At 41.8% G+C, this 17,484-nt stretch overlaps 1 protein-coding gene across 1 annotated transcript; it reads left to right on the top strand.

The window, feature by feature from the left end:
- The first annotated feature begins 8,113 nt into the window (after positions 1 to 8,113).
- Positions 8,114 to 13,605, top strand: UBE2L6 (ubiquitin conjugating enzyme E2 L6). The gene is made up of 4 exons (XM_051966431.1): positions 8,114 to 8,382; positions 10,291 to 10,386; positions 10,968 to 11,151; positions 13,177 to 13,605. The coding sequence occupies exons 1-4, from the start codon at positions 8,356 to 8,358 to the stop codon at positions 13,332 to 13,334; spliced, it is 465 nt and encodes a 154-aa protein (XP_051822391.1). The 5' UTR covers positions 8,114 to 8,355; the 3' UTR covers positions 13,335 to 13,605.
- The last annotated feature ends 3,879 nt before the right edge of the window (positions 13,606 to 17,484 follow it).

The raw sequence follows: 17,484 nt of genomic DNA, 5'->3' as shown, positions 1-17,484 counted from the left end.
ACTATTGAGCAGAGGAATGCAAATTAAAACAACTCTGACCTCTCAGATTGGCTAAGACAGGAAAAGATAATGACGAATGTCCAGGAAAACTGGGACACTAATACATTGTTGGTGGAGTTGTGAACTGATGCAACCAAGCTGAAACTGTGCCCAAAGGGATCTCAAACTATGCATACCCCAAAGTGGATCAAAAGTCAGCAGTGTCTCTACTGGGTCTGCATCCCAAAGAGATCATAAAAGAGGGGAAAGGGCCCACATGTGCAAAAATGTTTGTAGCAGCTCTTTTTGTAGTGGCAAGAAACTGGAACCCGAGTGGATGCCCAACAGCTGGGGAATGGGTGAATAAATTGTAGTATATGGATGTTATGGAATATTATTGTTCGGTAAGAAATGACCAGCAGGATGAATACAGAGAGGCTTGAAGAGACTTAGGTGAACTGATGCTGAGTGAAATGAGCAGAACTAGGAGATCACTATACAGGGCAACAATAAGATTATGTGATGATCAGCTCTGATGGACATGGCTCTTCAACAATGAGATGATTCAGGTCAATTTCAATAGTCTTGGGATGGAGAGAGCCATCTGCATCCAGGAAGAGGATTGTGGGAAATGAATGTGTATCATTATTTCACCCTTTTTGTTGTTTGCTTGCTTTTTTTTTCTTTCTCAGTTTTCCCCTTATCTGATCTGATTTTTCTTCTGCATAATCATTGTAGAAATATGTTTAACATATATTGGATTACTTGCCATCCAGGGGAGGGAGTGGGGGGAAGGGAGGGAGAAAAAAATTTGGAACACAAGGTTTTGCAAGGGTAAAACTAGAAAATTATCTTTGCGTATATTTTGAAAATAAAAAAGTTTTAAATAAAAAATCTCTTCAAAAAACAAAACAAAACAAAACAAAATCTGCCCCTATCCTCTAAGAGATCACACTGTATTGAAATGGTGAAGGGGGAAGTGCAGAACAGTTCTTAAGAGAAGAAATTAAACTTATCAATAATCATATAAAAAAGAGCTCTGAATCACCAATAAAGTAGACAACTATAGATGAAAACATTTCTGAAGTTCTTCCTTGGTGAAGTTGACAAAAAAGGAAAATGAGAGAGAGAGAGAGAGAGAGAAAGAGAGAGAGAGAGAGAGAGAGAGAGAGAGAGAAAGAGAAGGGAGGGGGGGAAGAGAGACAGATATATAGATATAAATAGAGAGAGAGACAGAGACAGAGACACACAAAGAGACAGAGAGACAGAGAGAGATTCATTATTGTCCTTTGTTCTGGAAGAGGACCAAAATGACATCACCACGGTAGAGCTGAGTTACGGTGTGTCCTTCTGTGGCCGATCAGACCAATACGAGCTCAGAATGCTCTGCCACAGGTCAGACACAAATAGTCCCCATGAACATTTGGGGGTGTGTGTGTGCATATATACATACATTTGCATATGTAACAGCTCAATTATGGTGGTAAAAGCTAGAAATTGATAGAGTGTCTATCAACAGTTACATTACATGAATATAGTATTATTGTGCCATAAGAAATGATGAAGGGGATAATTTCTGGAAACCTGGGAAGACTTCTGTAAACCAAATTATCCGACAACAGCAATAACAGAAGATTTCAGAACTCTGAATTACAATGATTTCCAGAGCACTGAAGCACACTAACCACCAAGATAGAAAGGGAAACGACTAATATGCAGAAGAAGACCTACATTTGAGGTATGGCCAATGTGGGGATTTGTTTATTTGATTGCATATTTGTTACTAGAATTTTTTTGTTATTAGTTTTCTTTTTCATTTGGAAGAATGCTTTTAACATACAGTCAGAACTTTTTCTTTCTTTCCTTTTTCCTTTTTGCTGAGGCAACTGGGGTTAAGTGACTTGCCCAGGGTCACACAGCCAGGAAGTATTAAGTGGTCTGAGATCATATTTGAACTCAGGTCCTCCTGACTTCAGGGCTGGTGCTCTATCCACTGCGCCACCTAGCAGCTCCAGAACTTATTTTTTTTTTAAAACAAAAAAAGTGTTGGATTTAAAGCAAGTTGAAGCCTTGCTCTTCTAACTCAACGTGCAAATGGTCTTAAGGTCCAAGAACACAGGAAAATGGGCTCAAGTCATTTTTCTCTGGTTTCTCAATATCCCAAGGTATAAGGACATTGGACTAGACTATCTCTGAGGTCCCTTCCATGTCTAATTATGAATTGGGGAGCATACTATTTAATATTCCTATTTTACAGATGAGAAAACTAAGACTGGAAAGCTAAGTGTTTTGCCCACAGTCACACAGTTAAGTGTCAGAAGTGGGTTTTATGAAAGTCTCATTTTCACCTTTTATGCTATGATGGATCTTTTTACAAAACACTTTCACATGGAATAACTCAATGTAGTGCTGTGTGAAGAGCTCAGGTTCTGGGATAGAAACCTACTTCCCATCTCTCTTGGGAGAGTAACTCAACTCTCTTAGTTTGGGATTTGTCACCTGGAAAAGATGCATGGTTTCCTATCCTGCATTATTAGCAAGGGTTTCCAGCTTGGGATACATGGAATATCTTTTTTATTTTTTTTTTATTTTTCTAAATAACTTTTTATTGCCAGGGTAATTTTTTACAACATTATCCCTTGCACTCACTTCTGTTCCGATTTTTCCCCTCCTTCCCTACACCCCCTCCCCCAGATGGCAAGCAGTCCTTTACATGTTAAATATGTTGCAGTATATCCTAGATACAATATACGTGTGCAGAACCAAACAGCTCTCTTGTTGCACAGGGAGAATTGGATTCAGAAGGTAGAAATAACCCGGAAAGAAAAACCAAAATGCAAGCAGTTTATATTCATTTCCCAGTGTTCTTTCTTTGGGTGTAGCTGCTTCTGTCCATCCTTGATCAATTGAAACTGAATTAGCTCTCTTTATCGAAGAGATCTACTTCCATCAGAATCCATCCTCATACAGTATTATTGTTGAGGTATAAAATGATCTCCTGGTTCTGCTCATTTCACTCAGCATCAGTTCATGTAAGTCTCGCCAGTTCTCTCTGTATTCATCCCGCTGGTCATTTCTTACAGAACAATAATATTCCTACATGGAATATCTGATAACTATTTTGGGAAAGGATATAGACTGGACCTGGAATTTCACTAGTCTGGAAAACTCAATAATAAGGAAATTCCCTGTACAAATGCAAATCAGCAAAGTCTCTACACTTAAGAGTTTTAGAAAGTATCCTGCAGCACTGGAAAGTTAAGGGACTCACTCATCCAGGGTTACACGGACAATATTTTTCTGAAGAATGACTTGAACCCAAGACTCCCTGCTTCGGAGGCCAGCTCCTTATCCACACACTACCCTGCCCCTCAAGAACTATGATATACCATTAAAATATTTCAAAAGTAGCAGTTAATGGGAAAAGTTCGTGGATTGGATAAATTGATAAACACCTAACTTGATGATACAAAATGTTATATATCAAATAAAGACCACTTGAATTTCTATTTTATTTCTTATATATATGGACATGACAAACAATAGAATTTATTTATTTTTCATGTTGAATAGGAAGTTTTTGCTGAAATTCAAAGGAGACAGAGACCAAAAATTGTTAAAACCTTTGGAAAAGAATTCTGAATGTGGAGTCCAGTTTGGGATCATAGCTGAAGGGCCGAAAGGGACCTCAGAGGTGATGTGATCCAACCTCCTCATATCACAGATGACAAAACGGCCTCACACAGCTGAAGTGATTTATGCAAAGTCACATAAGCACAAAGTAGCAGAGTTCTAATTTGAAGGCAGATTCTTTGACACTGACAGCTGAGCCACAATAGATTTGGGTTTGAATCTTGCTTCTCTATCTTGTAACCCTGAGTTAGTTACTTTATACATCTCAGCCTCAGTTTCCACATCTGCAAAATGAGATAATAATAGCTCCCATCTCACAGACTTGTGGGAAGATCCAATGAGATGATCTGAGATATTTTGCAATCCTCTAGCTGCCCCAATGGGTCTAAAACATCACAGCATAATATCCACCCTATTTAACTCTAAGGTCCATTGGGAGAATAGTGCTTTGGGAAGAGATGAAGAAATGGAAGTTATTAAAACCTCATTATCACAAGGCCCCCGTGAGGTCTTAGAACTTATTGTCAATATTTTGCATTCTTGGAGAGCTTAAATGATTTACACATGGCTACCAAGTAGCACAACCAGAATGATTTTATTTTTTTTTTATTTACAAGTTATATGCACGGGTAATTTTACAGCATTGACAATTGCAAAACCTTTTGTTCCAATTTTTCCCCTCCTTCCCCCCACCCCTTCCCCCAGATGGCAGGTTGACCAATACATGTTAAATATGTTAAAGTATAAGTTAAATACAATCTATGTGTACATGTCCAAACAGTTATTTTGCTGTACAAAAAGAATCGGATTTTGAAATAGTGGACAATTAGCCTGTGAAGGAAATCCAAAATGCAGGCGGACAAAAATAGAGGGATTGGGAATTCTATGTAGTGGTTCATAGACACCTCCCAGAATTCTTTCACTGGGTGTAGCTGGTTCAATTCATTGCCGCTCTATTGGAACCGATTTGGTTCATTTCATTGTTGAAGAGGGCCACGTCCATCAGAATGGATCATCATATAGTACTGTTGTTGAAGTAGATAATGATCTTCAACCAGAATGATTTTAGAGAAAACCGGGGAAACTTGGATGAATTGATACAGAGTGAAATGAGCAGAACTAAGAGAACAATTTATACAATGACAACAGTATAAAGAAAAATAAGTTTGGAAAATTTAAGAACTCTGATGGATGTAATAAGCAATCATAATTCCAAAATACTAGTGATGAAACATGCTAACGAACCACCTCTTGACGGAGAGATGATGGATTTAAGATGCAAAATAAGATATGTATTTTTGGAAATAGCCAATGGGAGAAATGTATTTTGTTTGGCTATGAATACTTGGGTTTGCCTTCCCTTCCTCTCCATGGAGATGGAAAGAGGCTGGTTAGAGATAGGAACATTTCCAATGCACTACCCCAAATGAGAAGAGGAGAACAGAAAACCAGAAGGAATCAAAGACAAATAGAACTGCTTTGAAAGTTAGCTGTTGAATTTATAAGCACTTAAAAAGAAAAATAACATATTACATATAATGTTGAACAGCAAAGAACTGTGTTTCATGTACAATCCTTACTATATGTTCCAAAAATATGAAAATGTTAGTTTTACAGAATCTTATTGTTCGGTAAGAAACAACCAACAGGATGATTTTAGAGAGGCCTGGAGAGACTGACATGAACTGAGGCTGAATGAAATGAGCAGAACCAGGAGATCATTATACACAGCAACAATAAGACTATACGATGATCAATTCTGATGGACAGGGCTCTCTTCAACAATGAGAGGATCCAAATCGGTTCCAATTGATCAGTGATGAACAGAATCAGCTACACCCAGAAAAATAACACTGGGAAATGAGTGTGGACCACAACATAGCATTTACACTCTTTCTGTTGTTGTTTGCTGGCATTTTTGTTTTTCTTCTCACATTATTTTTACCTTCTTTCTAAATCCTATTTTTCTTGTGTAGCAAGACAACTGTATAAAAATGTGTACATATATTGTATTTAATATATACTTTAACATATTTAACATGTATGGGACTATCTGCCATCTAGGGGAGGGGGTGGAGGGAAGGAGGGGAAAAGTTGGAACAGAAGGTTTTGCCAGGGTCAACGCTGAAAAATTACCCATGCATATGTTCTGTCAATAAAAGGCTATAATAAAAAAAAAAAGAGGTTTTCCAGGTGTTCCACAATAAATGTGGGAGTCAGGGCTGATTCTAGAGTTTTCTTCACTCTATCTTCAGGGGTAGAAGCTTCAATCAGCAACCCAAGGGAAGTAGGCAGAGCACAAAGTCTCAAGAAAGGTAGGAAGGGTTAGAGTCAATTACTCTGCTTGAGGACTCTCACTAGCTGACTTTGCAGCCTGTCCCATCCTAAGGGGATGAGTCCTGTAGATAAATGCACACTTAAAATTGTTGTCTCTTGATCTGACATCATTTTGGGGAGCACAGTTTCTGTGATGTCAGTAGTATCAGAGACCCCTCTATGAATGAAAATGGCAACTGTTCTGCCATTTATTACCTCACAAAGTACCCTCAGGCCACAAGAGAAGAAATGACAAAGTAGGATCTCCACCAGTAGGTTCAGAGGAGAAACTTGAACTCAGGTTTTTGTGACTCAGGAGCCAGTCCCTCCCTCTCACCATCATTTCTGCCTCTCTTGTGGTATTCATTAGCAAATATATCCCTTTCCTCCTCTCCTTCTCAAGTAATTTTGGTCTAGTGACTTGGCTAGGGTCACACAGCTAGTAAATACCTGATTCAAGTCTTCCTGATTTCAAAATCACTATTCTATCCACGTCCACACCCCAACCCCTTTTTTCCTAATAGGAACATTTCTTAGAGTTTTTTTTCCAGTCAATTTATTTCTTTTTAATTATCTTATGAATCATGTTAGGAGAGAAAAATCAGAGCAAAAGGGAGAAACCATAGGAGAGATTAAGGGAAAAAAAAACAGAAAAAAGAAGTGAACATAGCATGTGTTGACTTACCTTCAGTCTCCTTCATACTTTTCTGGTTGTAGATGGCATTTTCTATCCAAAGTCTATCAGAATTGCTTTGGATCGCTCACTCCCTGAGAAGTAAGCTTTTCATGGTTGATTATCATGTATTCTTCCTTCCTTCCTTCCTTCCTTCCTTCCTTCCTTCCTTCCTTCCTTCCTTCCTTCCTTCCTTCCTTCCTTCCTTCCTTCCTTCCTTCCTTTCTTAGACAATTTGGGTTAAATGACTTGCCCAGGGTCACACAGCTAGGAAGTGTTAAGTGTCTAAGGTCAAATTTGAACTCAGGTCCTCCTGACTTCAGGGCTGGTGCTCTATCCACTGCGCCACCTAGTTGCCCAATTATCATGCATTCTTGCTGTCATTATATACAATGTAGACCTGGTTCTGCTTGTTTCACTCAGTATCAGTTCATGTAAAAACTTTCCAAGCCTTTTTAAAAATTAGTTTGTTCATCGTTTTTATAGAGCAATCATATTCCTTTATCTTCACATAGCACAACTTGTTCAGCCATTGGCCAATCGATGGGTATCTACTCATTTTCCAATTCTCTGTGACCACAAAAAGAGCTGCTACAAACCTTTTTTTGTTTGTTTGTTTTTTTGCACATGTGAGTCCTTTTTCCTCCTTTAATATTTTTTTTGGGGATACAGACCCAGTAATGGCCCTGCTGGGTCAAAATGTATGCATAGTTTGATAGCCCCTTGGGCACAGTTCCATATTGCTCTCCAGAATGGTTGGATCATTTCACGACTCCACCAACAATGCATCCGTGTCCCAGTTTTCTCACATCTCTTCCAAAATTTTCCTGTCATTTTAGCCAATCTAAGAGTGTGAGGTGGTACCTCAGAGTTGTTTTAATCTGAATTTCTCTAATCAATAGCAATTTAGAGTGTTTTTTTTTTCATATAACTATAAATGGCTTTAATTTCATCACCTGAAAATTGTCTGTTCGTATCTTTTGACCATTTATCAAGTGGGGAATAAGTCGTATTCTTATAAATTTGACAGAGTTCTTTATATATTTTAGAAATGAGACCTTTATCAGAAATCCTGTTTGTAAAGATTTCCCTCCCCCCCAGTTTTGTACTTTCCTTTTAATCTTGTTTCTGTTGTTTTGTTTGTGGGAAAACTTTTTAGTTTAATATAATCAAAGTAGAGGGACATTTCTGGGAGCAAAGACTGAAAAATAAAAGGAAACGTTTGTCCAAATCAATGGGCTTATCTTCCGTGTGACAGTACTGCAACATCACACACCCGTGGGCCCCCACCTCTTGAGTAAAGAGGGGGAATGCTATAGACTTTATTATTTTTCACGGTCTCTCATTTTCGTTTGCCGAGGTAAGTGAGGCCCTTGCCAGCCCCACTCCGTCGCTGTCCCCAGATGTGCGAGCTCGAAGTTCTCTCAAGCTGCTGGGTGTCTTCTCCGCCCAGGTGTGCACCTGCTGCCAGGACTTGGGGGGCGGTGCCCCGGAGGAGGAGGCGGGGCTTTCAGAAAGACCTCAAAAGGACGGGAGACCTCAGAGAGAATCCCAGTCACGCAGGGAAACAGAGGAACGGAAGAAAGAGAGGGTCTAAGCCAGGGTCACCCAGAGGATTCTCCGGAGGCAGAATTTGACGGAGGCAGTTCTCGACGCCTGCTCCGGAGCAAGCCCGCTAGCAAGGCAACCCCGCCCACCAGCTCCGGCCCCGGCCCGACGTCCTAGCCCCTCTCGGCCCCCACTCATCTCCGGAGATGACAGCAAATAAGCGCGCTGCCAAGGTAAGCTGCGGTGAGCTGGACAGGTGGAGGGAGGGAAGGGCGTGCCCCTCCTCCCGAGGATTCAGGGGCTCCCTCTGCTCCAGGGCACCCCCGTCTACTCTCCGACACCCCATCCTCCCCGCCCCCCTATCCCAGCGCTCTTCCCTCCTGCTCTCCTTTTGGGCTCGGGTCTCAGCGCAAGGAGCCTCTGCTCCTTCCCTGCTGAGACCATCCGCGCATCCGAGAAGTGGGCGTGAGGCGGACCGGGCGGAGGCGGCGCGAGCTGGACCCCCGGTGTGCCCCGGGAGAGACTGGGTTTGGGCGGGGCATCTGTCCGCCTCGGAGTCTCTTTTAGTTTCGATTCCTGGCTGGGAAGCGTTTGTTTAGTACCGGCTTCCTATGTGTGGAGTGAGGGGGAGATAAGCCACCCAGGAGGCTAAGAAAGGCTGCCTCCGAGGACCTCCCGTCCCAGTCCGGAGCGACATGGGGGAGAGGAGAGGGCCGATGCTGGGCTGGGAGGCCGGGCCACGGGCTTCTTTCCCTTCTCCCGGGCTTCAGTTACTGCAGAGATGGAGAGTGCCGTCTAGATGTGCCCCCTGACCCCCCAAAGCCTTCTAGAGCCTCATCCCCCGGCTCTGTGAGTTAAAGCGAGTGGCCCGGGGCGGGGGGTGGGGGGTGGGGATCAGGCTTCCAGGGAGAGTCCTCCTTGGCACAAGGAGAGCCCCGGGCTGGGCTGGGCTGGCACCATCCATCTGGGGATCACCTTGGCTGGGGTCCTGGCCCGCAGCGGTCAGACAAGAAAGGTCGCGTCTCAGCTTTGACATTTACTACAAAGGAGAGAATATGTGTGCAACCTTAAACAGATCCAAAAGTAGTAGTGGTAGTAGTAGTGGTAATGGTAGCAGTAAATAGTAGCAGCGGCAGCAGCAGCAGCAGTACTAATAGTAGTAGCAGCAGGTAATAGTAGTAATGGTAGCAGCTAGTAGTAGTAGTAGCAGTAGCAGTAGTAATAGTAGTAGCAGTAGCAGCAGCAGCAGCAGTACTAATAGTAGTAGCAGCAAGTTATAATAGTAATGGTAGCAGCTAGTAGTAGTAGTAGTAGTAGTAGTAGTAATAGCAGCAGCAGCAAGTTGTAGTAGCAGCTAGTAGTAGTAGTGGTGGTAGTAGTAATAGTACTAGTAGCAGTAGCAGCAGCGTAATGATAGTAGTGGTAGTAGCGCTCTCAAATGTGTAGCCAATTTTCTTCCTCTCTCGGACTGCCGGAAAGATCCTCAGGATTAATTTGAGCCTAGGTTTTTTTTTAAACTACAGGTCTAATTCCATCCATTACCTTATACTTTCTTTAATAATGATGAGAACAGTAGACTTAGGATGGGAAATGGCAATCACATCCAGAGAGAGAATTATGGGGATTGAATGTGAATTGAAGCTTAATATTTTCACCTTTTTGTTGGTTTTTTTCCCTTTTGGTCTGATTTTTCTTATACAACATGGCAAATATGGACATATGTTTAAAAGAACTGCACATATTTAACCCATATCACATTGCTTGCTTCTTGGAGAGGAAGGAAATAAGGGAAGGAGGAAAATTTAGAACACAAAGTTTTACAAAAATGAATGTTGAAAACTATCTTTACATATATTTGGAAAAATAAAATACAATATTATCACAAAAGATTTTTTAAAAAATAATGATGACAACACTGAACTGGATGATGTGACCATAAGTTTTCTAGCTAGAAGGAGATGTGGAGATGTTCTTTGTCTATTGTTTACTTTGGACCCTCTCCCTCTCCCCAAGAGGGCTGAATCTGACCCTCTCTTGCTCTTGCCCCAGCCAGAAGAAGACTGGCTATAAAGATGGAGGGGTTCAAAGAAAGAAGGGTAGAGTTGGTGAAGATAGTGGTTCTCTTGGTGTTAATCCTACAGGAACTGGAAGCGCTTCAGGAAAACCTTCCGAGTTACCTTCGGGACCTGCGCAGTGAAAATTTCAATGTGCTTATATGGGACGCAGTACTCCTCCCGGTGAGTCCAGATGTGGCACTTCCCAGATGTGTAGTCTTGTCCCTAAGCCTCCGTTTCCTGTGGAGATATTTATCCTTATTCAATCACCCGGCAGGCTTGTGAGGGAAGTATTTGGTCAAATATAAAGTGTGGGGTACTAACTAACATTATTCTTATTCCCACAAACCCAACAATCACTTCCAAATCAAATGGGTCCAGTAGAAAGATTTAGATCAGGATAACTAGAGATGGATCTGGCCGTGGTGGGAGTCTTTCCCAGGTCTCAGTTTGTCTGAGATTGGATAATCCAGAGGGAGAAGAGGGTGGCCGGTGCTGTGGATTTGGGTTGCAATTGCTCCGTCTCTCCACCTTGGTATAATGGAAAGATCATTGAACGGGGAAGCTGGGTTTCAATCCTGTGGCTGTTGCTAACCACCTATAGAACTTTGGACCAGTTATACCATGTCCCTTGACCATCTACACAATGAGGAGATTAGATTAGATGACTTTTAAGGTCTTATTCTCTAGTCCTAAACAGACTCAGTTGCATGGTATGAACTATGGAGAGAGATGACCTCTCTCTTCTTTTTTTTTTCTCCCAGGACCGAGAACCCTACAACCTTCGAGCTTTCAAGTTCAGAATCACCTTTCCCAAGGACTATCCCTTAAGCCCTCCCCATCTGAAATTCATAACCAAGATGTATCACCCCAATGTGACTGAGGATGGAGAGATGTGCCTGCCCAGAATCAATGAGAATTGGACGATCTTTACTAAAATCTCTGAAGGTGGGCTCCAGAGCTTAGGCCATCCGCCAAGGACTGGGCTCTCTTTGGGGAGTGACACAGGGGGAAGGACAGACTCATGTTAGATTATGTTAGAATTGGTAGAATTTGAGAGGGCAAGGAGCAAATTAGGTATCTAATAATATAATAATAGGAAGGCAATTTAGATCAAAAAAGGATCATGAGGTCCTCAACTGGGTTGAACCGAATGGTCCGGAACAATTCCTGGTTGATTCTGGGCTAGTTTTGCTTTTTATGAAAAATAAAGTTTCACCGATGGTTTTTTTTTTTTACACTATTACCCTTTCCCAATACTGTCTCATTTCGCACAGAGCCTTCCACTGTAAGAAAAACAGTTAACCAAAACAAGCCAACATAGTGACTGTTGCAATATTCTGACACCATATGCAATATTCTGCAACAGTAGTCCAACACCTCTCGACAAAAGGAAGGAAGTATGTTTCATTATCAAGTCTTTGGAACCAATTGGAGTTTTTTGTTTTCAAAACATAAGGAAAGGGGCAGCTGGGTGGCGCAGTGGATAGAGCACCAATCCCGAAGTCAGAAGGACCCGAGTTCAAATTTGACTTCAAATACTTTTAACACTTTCTAGTTATGTGACCCTGGGCAAGTCACTTCACCCCAATTGCCTCAGCAAAAATAAATAAATAAAAATAAGCAAGGATAATTTTTCAACACTGATCCTTGAAAAATCTTATGTTCCCATTTTCCCTCCCTTCCCCTAGATGGTATATAATCCAATATATGTTAAAATGGTAAAATAAGGTCTTTAGAATCAAATAAGATGGCATATATATAATCTTAATTCAGTTCCTTTTTTGTGTTTTCAGTTTCATATTACAATCACTGTGTAAATTTGTTCTCATAGTTCTGCTTTCTTCACTTGCAATTAGCTGATAAAATTTTGCCATCTTTCCTCAAGTCCTTCATACTCATCGCTTCTTATGACACAAAAATATCCCATTGCTTTCATTTACCACGATTTGTTTGATCATCCCTCCCAGTTGGTGGGTTGCCATTTTGTTTCTAGTTCTTTGCAACTACAATAAGCTAATTTTTAGTGGGAAGTGTTGCGGGCAAGAGTGACAAGAGAAGTGGTTAGGACTTTGGCCATGATCAAGGGAGCTAATTGATGCTGGGATTCCATGGTTTTGAGGTACCATCTGGGATTGGACTTCTTGGGAGGTACCATTAACAGTACAGCGGAGGATGCTCTGAACTTTGAGATCATAATATGGTGGAATGATTGTCCCAAGGACTGGGTGGCCACTGGCTATCCCTCCGCCAATGTCTCTTTGCTCACTTCTGACTCCTGGGTCTTTCTCAGAGCAAAACACTTCCTTTACCTTCACTTCCCCAAATGAATGGTCTCTCCCATTAGAATGGAAACTCCCTGAGGTCGGGGCTGTGGAGCTTTTTATTTATATTTCTAAGACTTAACACAGTGCCTGACATATGATAAGCATTTAACAAACTTTTTAAAATATATTTAATTAATATTTATATTATTTATAGATAGCATATATCTATAAATAATAAGTTATATTATTTATTTAATACTTATTATTTGCTCCCCAGTGCTGGAGGATCTCAACTCACTGGTACTATAGTATATAGAAAGTATTTATCTATAAACAATAAATTATATTATTTACTTATCAATAGTAATATTATTTATAGATATGTAATATCTATAATGTCATATTATTTATATTATTTATTATTTTAATTATTATTTATTATTTGCTCCCCAGTACTGGAGGATTTCAACTCACTGGTACTATAGTATATAGATAGTATATATCTATAAATAATAAGTCATATTATTTATTAATATTATTATTTATAAATATTATGCAATATCTATAAATAATAAGTCATATTATTTATTTATTAATATTATTATTATTTATAAATATTATGCAATATCTATAAATAATGTTACATTATTTGCATTATATATGATTTATTTATGATTTTATTTTATTTTATTATTTTGCTCTTCAGTACTGGAGGATCTCAAGTTGCTGGTGAATACGCCAAACCCAGAACTACCGCTCCGGGTAGAGCTTGCTGACTTGTACATCCAGAACCCAGAACAGTTCATGAAGAATGCCAAGGAATTCACTCTCCAGTTTGGGGAAGACAGGACTACCAGCCAATGATTCTAATTGTCTCCTCCCTCCCCCTGTCCTTGACTTTTTCCCAAGAGAACCACTTGTCTGATGAGTGGACCTGTTCTCCTGGGTTGCAATGGCTTTCTTGATTCTAGTTTCAAGGTCTGGCCTTAGGAAAATGGACTACAGGAGCCAAAAAGATCTTAAAGGGCCGGCCTGGTTATGATGGGAATGGGTGTGGTACCTATATATAGATGATATTTGGGGAAAAGGTTTATAGCAATTATTTCTGTTTTGATTAAAGGATTTTCGCCTCCCAGATTGGATTTTTTTTTGATTAGATAAGAGAGGCCATTCTTTGCCTCAACTCTTACCTAGCCTAAATTACCAAATAGGCCTTGCCTCAGACAAACTGAGACCTGGGAAAGACTCCCACCACGTCCAGATCTATCTCTATCCTGATCTAAATCTTTCCACTGGACCCAGCTGGCTCCAGGGGAGAAAATGAAGCCGGTAACCTTACATGGATGGCAAAACCTCCCTCATGTCATGGTCCCAGAACAAAGGCCAAACAAGTTCCTTGAGAGCAGGGATGGAAGCCTGTTTGTAGTGTAAATCTGCTTTAAACTCCCATGGATCTCTGCTTCTTCTAGGTATGGAGTCTATAGAAAGAAGCGTTTGATCAGACAGGGATTCCAAAGGTCGCTCTATGGCTGAGGGAGTTGGGATGACCACCTGGGGAAGAGAAAGCTCAAATTTGAAATATATCTTCAAAAATTGAAGTGGGCCATTCTTCACTTGTGTTCCTAGGGTTATTTTCCTGGCAGGGCTGAAGAGTTAGGCTGAACCAGTTTTGTTTTCCTGTCTCCTAACCCAAGCGTGAAGAGAATTCCCATTTAGAGGCTTTTTTAACATGACATAAGATGCTTTATGAGATGCAAGGGATTATTCCTATAACACCTTGCGGGAATCATCTTTTAAGACTCAATTCAAATAAGTATCATCTCCTCTTCTCATTTTACAGAGAGGGAAACTGAGGCACAGAGGGGCAAAGGTACTTTTTTAGCTGCCATCAGCTAGGGTCCGATGCTGGGATAGAACTTGGGTCTCCTTATTCCAAAGTCAGAGTCCTTTCGACCCTATCACATGGCTCCTCTTAATTGGAGGTGGGAGAAATGCCCTGATGAGAATGAGAATGACTTTGGCAGCACATTTCTTCCAGAACCCAGATTTAGAGCTGGGAGAGGTTGCAAGAAGTTATCTGGTCTGGCTTCTTGTCTTGAATCAAATAAAAAGATGATTTTCCCTGCCTGATGAAAGAAGAAACTGAAGTTCTAAGTGACTGGGGTCAGATAGGGAGGAGTCTCCAAATCATCTATCTTTCTCTCTTCCTTTATTTCCCTCGTTTTATAGGCGGCAATCCCAGATGTCAGCAATTCTACCTCTCCAGTCTCTGTCCCCTCTGCTTGTAACAGGCTCCATAACCATCTCCCTGGACTATTACTGTTGCCTCAATGGTCTCCACCCATGGATCCATGGACAGAGTAATCCATTTTCTGTATAGACCTATTCAGGATCACCCTGGCCATCTTCCTAGACGATAAACTCCCATGGTTCCCTATCCTATCCAGGGCCAAACACAAAATCTTTTGCCGGCCATTCTAAGCCTTTCATAACCCAGGGCTCCCTCACCACTCTCCATCGTTCACCACTGCCCACGTCTTACTTTCTGACACCCTTCCATTCACGACTCCGACTTCCTGGGTGTTCCATCTTTCTGCTCTGGGTATTTTTGTGGGGTGTGGGGGGGATTGTGCTCCATGCTTGCAAAACACTCATTTTTTCTGTCTCTTGGCTTTCCTGACTTCCTTCCAGTCACCTTATACAGGAAAACTTTCCAAACCCCTCTAAATTCTAGTGCCTTTCCTCTGTTAAGTATTTCCTATTTACCCTGAACAGAGCTTGCTTTGTATATATTTGTTGGCTTCTTGTCTTCCCCCTTAGATTGTGATCCCTTGGACTAGTCCAACACTAAGCACAGTGCCTGGCACATAGTACGTGTATAAGAAATGCTTTGATTGACTAGATCTGGTTATACCACTCCTTTGCTCAATAATCTTCAGTGGCTCCCTATTACCCTTCTGGTGAAATCCAAGCTCCTCTGATGATTTTTGCAAATTACTTTCCATAAGCAGCTGCCTCTCTTTCTTTATCTTCCTCTCATGTTATTTGCTGATAGTTAGGGGGTATTTTTAGGGAGCAAATGGTCAGACTTCAGCTAAGGGAACTGGCGGCAAGAGGTTCTTTCTTGCAGAGCTTTCTGGTAAGGTACTGGGGGGATCTGATCTTCTGTCTTCTTACCTGGGTCCTTATCATGAGCAAGTGTGGACTGGAGAAAAGGGGAGGGAAGCAGAAGGGAGCTCTGGGCACATCCCTGTTTTTTGATGGTAGGGCAGGTGGCAGGATGGGTAAACAGAGTAAGGAGCTCTGATACTAGCTACGGTGGAAGGCCATCAAGAGACACAGGATAGGGTTCTGGGCCTGGAGTCAGGAACATCCATCTTCCAAAATTCAAATCCAGTCTCAGATACTTCCTAGCTGTGTGATCCTGGGCAAGTCACTTAACTCTACCTGCCTCAGTTTCTTCATCTGCCAAAATGAACTGGAAAAGGCGACTACAAACTACCCTACTCTCTTTGCCAAGAAAAGCCCGAATGGGGTCTCAGAGAGTCAGACATGATCAAAGCAGACCTTAATAAGCTATAATGGACAAGTCATTCTATCCTATAGAATCATAGATTAGAACTAGAAGACCTTAGAAGCAGAGTATGATTGCTTTAGAGTTCAAACACACCGACCTCATTTTGGAGACCAGGAAACTGAAAGGCAGGTTAAGAGACATGAATCAGGAAGTCATCAGTAGGTGACCGTGGTAGAATTTGCATTCAGGTCCCCCCAGACTCAAAGCCCATCATGCTTTATCTTTTTTGCCTCCTTTTCCTGATCTTTAAAATCTGGATACTGAATACCGTCGCAGAATGGGACGGCAGAAACATCGTGGGGAATGGAGGATGGGGGATGGAAGATGGAGGATGGAGTGACTCCTCTTCTGTTAATTAATCATTGGAGGCAGCTGGTCCAGTGGCAAGCCTGCCAATAGGATATCTTAGAATCTGTGGCCTACTTGGAGTCAAGTGGGTTTCCAGCCCTTGGAAGACCTTGACCTAGCGGTCGTCTCTCATTGGACCTCAGTTTCCCCTTCTGGAAAAGAAGGTTGGACTGGATGATCAGAAACTCTGTTCCCTCTGGCTCTGCCCTGTGATTGCCTCTTTTTCAGGCCCTGGACAGAGATAGGGACAACAGCTGTTCTTGCCGGGTCCTTAATGGGACCCCTCCCGGTCCCAATCTTTTTCTGGAAAAGCCATTCCTCCCACAAAAGTAGGGGGTGGGGAGGCTACACTTGTTGTTGACACTCAGACCCTGACATTTCCCCCTAGCTACTCATTGTTGTGTGGAGAGTCCCACCCCGGGATGATGGAGAGTCACTGCTGCATCTCTCCCCTCCCCCCCGGGCCACCCAACCCTCAAATCCCTCCTTGGAGGGAGGCTGCCCAAAGCAACGCCTAATCCTCCCCAAGGAAGGCCCGGGAATCTGCTTTCTCAGTCCCAACCTGTCCCTTTATGGTTGTAAAGGAGGCTAAAGGGTGCCATCTCCCATAAGCAGCCTCTAGTAGCAGTGAGAGAGCTGTGGGAAGAAAGCCGTGGAAATCATTTTACGTATCTGGGCCTTCGTTTCCTCATCCATAATACGAGAGGCTATTTTTTTCTTGAAATCTTTGCAGTGATGATCCACCTGAGATTCATCTTTTCAAATCTGTCCTCTGACACTTTCTAATCAAGTGACTCTGAACAAGTCACTTCGCCAGTCTGCCTCAGTTTCCTCATCTGTCAAATGAGCTGAAGAATAATTGTAAATCACGTTGCAAGCTTTCAAAGCTAAAAAGACATTATTCTAACAAATACATAACTCTACAAGTTGGAAGAACGGATGGCATTCTGTGATTTGGAAGGCATCTCATGGGCCATTTAGCCCAACCCCCATCAGGAATTCCCTCTATGATATCTATTGCACCCCCTCCCTCACCAAATGGTCATCTGATCTCTCCTTGGAAACCCTCAGGGGGAGATAATTACTAGT

This window comes from Antechinus flavipes, chromosome 6 (genome assembly GCF_016432865.1).
Source record: "Antechinus flavipes isolate AdamAnt ecotype Samford, QLD, Australia chromosome 6, AdamAnt_v2, whole genome shotgun sequence".
NCBI classification, from domain to species: domain Eukaryota; kingdom Metazoa; phylum Chordata; class Mammalia; order Dasyuromorphia; family Dasyuridae; genus Antechinus; species Antechinus flavipes.
This window is presented reverse-complemented; position numbering and strand designations above follow the sequence as displayed.